The sequence below is a fragment of the Tupaia chinensis genome, unplaced genomic scaffold (assembly GCF_000334495.1).
Source record: "Tupaia chinensis unplaced genomic scaffold, TupChi_1.0 Scaffold143719_1, whole genome shotgun sequence".
NCBI lineage: Eukaryota > Metazoa > Chordata > Mammalia > Scandentia > Tupaiidae > Tupaia > Tupaia belangeri.
In genome coordinates this window covers 48,909-51,694 of record NW_006203567.1, presented here as the reverse complement: position 1 = coordinate 51,694, position 2,786 = coordinate 48,909, and the positions used below count along the sequence as shown (strand labels likewise).

At 32.8% G+C, this 2,786-nt stretch overlaps 1 protein-coding gene across 1 annotated transcript; it reads right to left on the bottom strand.

Annotated features, from left to right (window-relative positions):
- Positions 1-1,654: 1,654 nt before the first annotated feature.
- LOC102471664 (olfactory receptor 5H2-like) lies at positions 1,655-2,611 on the bottom strand. The gene has a single exon (XM_006164773.1). It carries the CDS (start codon positions 2,582-2,584, stop codon positions 1,655-1,657), a length of 930 nt encoding a protein of 309 aa, XP_006164835.1. The 5' UTR covers positions 2,585-2,611.
- Between the last annotated feature and the right edge of the window lie 175 nt (positions 2,612-2,786).

The following is a 2,786-nucleotide window of genomic DNA, read 5'->3' as shown; positions in this document are numbered from 1 at the left end:
CATGCACCCTATAGCAAAAACCTCTCAGAAAAAAAAAAAAAAGAACCTATTAATTTTACGTGAACTAGTTCTCTTCTCCAACACACTTCAGCAGAAGAAAATTGACTGAAGATTAGAGCCTAACACTGCCTTCATAACTAGCCATTGATGGAAACACCAATCTCTGTAGAATATTGGAGGAGGTTTATTCTGAGTAATATGAGTGACCATATCATGAGAACCACAAATTCAAGGAATCTTGAGAAAATGCTCCAAGAAAACTGTGTTACAGTAGTTCTTTCAAACTTTTTAAGTAGCTGAAGCTATAAATCAATGTCTCAAGGTTAAATATTGGCTTGGTGCCAAAAGAAAGAACATCTTGAAATAGGGGCTTATTCATCCTAGGTAAATTCAGAGATTCTTTAGTTTATTATTGACCAAAAGAACAAGGTTTTTTGAAAACTCATGGTGAACATTAAGAAATGTTTTAGCTAACCTTAACATAGATAAGGAGTTAATGAACCATTATGTGATATTAAGCCAGAGTCAGGATATGAGAGTCAGTAATTATTGAGATGAGGGGAACTGTTTACTAAAATTGATGATATATATGTGTAAGGTCCCTTAAAAAAAGTCCTTTTTAGAAAAAAAAAAGGTGGTCATAGTTCAGTCTTTATAGGCAACATCTGTAATTCGGATTATTGAGTGTAGTTTTATGTGGAATTGGATTCCTTTTGATAGGTCACAAATAATTGAAAATTAACAAGTTCAATTTATGTGTAGATACTAAATAATAACATTCCAAAAAGAATAGAGGGGTCTTTTCACTGTGTGTCAGATTCTATGTAGAGAGTACATACACATAAACATATATATGTGTGTATGTGTGTATAATACTGAGACATTTTCTTAAGTGAGTGAAAAAAAATAAAAGAATTACTATTTTAGTAACACCTTAAAAGTTCTAATCAATATGTAATTAAACAAATTCTTTTCTTTCTTTTATATGTATCTATTTTGTTTTATTTTTTAATTAAATTTAATCACATATATCTTTATAGTGTGTAACATTTCTTTTTTTCTTTTCTTTTTTCCTTCTTTTTTTTATTTAAGTTTATTTATTCACATTCATTCACTCTACATTATTACAACATACAAAATGAGATTTCTCATCCAGAGTACACGAATGGAGAACATTATATTAAATGATAGTACCCAGTCACAGAGGAGAAGAATCATGATGGGTAGTTGTATTCCTATTTTGCCTCTATTCACCCAAACACAAAGGTACCTCTACTGTAGAGCTAAATGTGATTGAAGTCTCAGGCAACACAGCTGGACTAATATCAGAGGCGAGTCCTTGTCAGATGAGCTGCAATGTTCTAGAATTTAATGCACTTATAAACCCACATTGAAGAACATATAAACTGCAAAGTATTTTGTTTTTAATTCTAATTATTCTAGTATGACATAAATCCTTGATTAAAATATTTTAAACTCTTACATAAAATATACAAATGTTTTTAAAAGTTTATTACATACAAATACTTGAGGTTCTTACAATGCCAGTACATTTGTCATTGCAAAAAGTTTGAGTACTGACCAAAACATATATCACTTTAAGTTTTAAAATTTTGTGACTATTTTACTAGAAAACAAGAGATGCTACTATGCTTCAAAATATTTCTTTTAACAGTTTTCTTAGTGAATCTGTGACTTGCTTATTTCTCAGACTGTAGATAACTGGGTTCAACAAAGGAATGATGACCACATAAAATAGAGAGTCTGTCATATCTTCATTGTCTACTTCTGGAGATCGAGGACGCATGTACATAAAGAGAACAGGGCCGTAGTATAAGAACACAGATGAGAGATGGGCCCCACAGGTGGAGAAGGCTTTCTTTATACCTTTCACAGACTTCTTTTTTAAGATGGTAAACAGAACAAATGAATAAGACACAAGAACAGTTATAACAGTAAATATCTGATTAAAACCAGCGAAAATAAAAATCATTAAAAAATTAATAGAAGTATCAGCACAGGAAATCTTTAGCAATGGGATAATGTCACAGTAAAAGTGATGTATTATGTTGGAGTTACAGAAGATTAATCTGAACATAAACCCTTCATGAATGGAAGCATGAACAATGCCACCCACAAATGACAACACTATCAGCCGGATGCATAGTCTGTTGGTCATAATCACTGGATAAAGTAAAGGTTTGCATATGGCTACATAGCGATCATATGCCATTGCTGCCAAAAGAAAACATTCTGAGGTACTAGCGATTGCAAAGGAAAAAAACTGAGTCATGCATTCAGAGAGAGAGATGATCTTGCTTGTGGCTAAGAAGCTGACCAGCATCAAAGGGATCACTGTGGATGACATCAAAGCATCTGCAAAGGCTAAATTCCCAAGGAATAAGTACATGGGGATGTGAAGGTGAGGGTCATTCCAGATGAGAACAATCAAACCAAGGTTCCCCACCATGGTGATGAGATATATGACCAAGAACACCAGGAACAGGGGGATTTTCCACTCTGGTTGATAGGTAAGTCCTGTGAGTATAAACTCTGACCATAATGTTGTGTTTTCCTTTTCCATATTCTTCTTACATGTCTCCTGAAATGAAAAGCAATAAATATCAAAAGAACACACCTTATAATTTGCTATAAAATGAATGAATATAGTCCACTTAGTGCTAAGTGAAGCAAGTCAGAGTATAAGAGACAAATATTGTATCAATATATCGCCACTCAGTATATACAAGTATCTGCATTGTACAGCAGCAATGGGAAAATTTAAT

Coding starts and splice junctions, on each gene's coding strand:
- LOC102471664 (XM_006164773.1), bottom strand. CDS start 2,584: ATGGAAAAGGAAAACACAACATTATGGTCAGAGTTTATACTCACAGGA.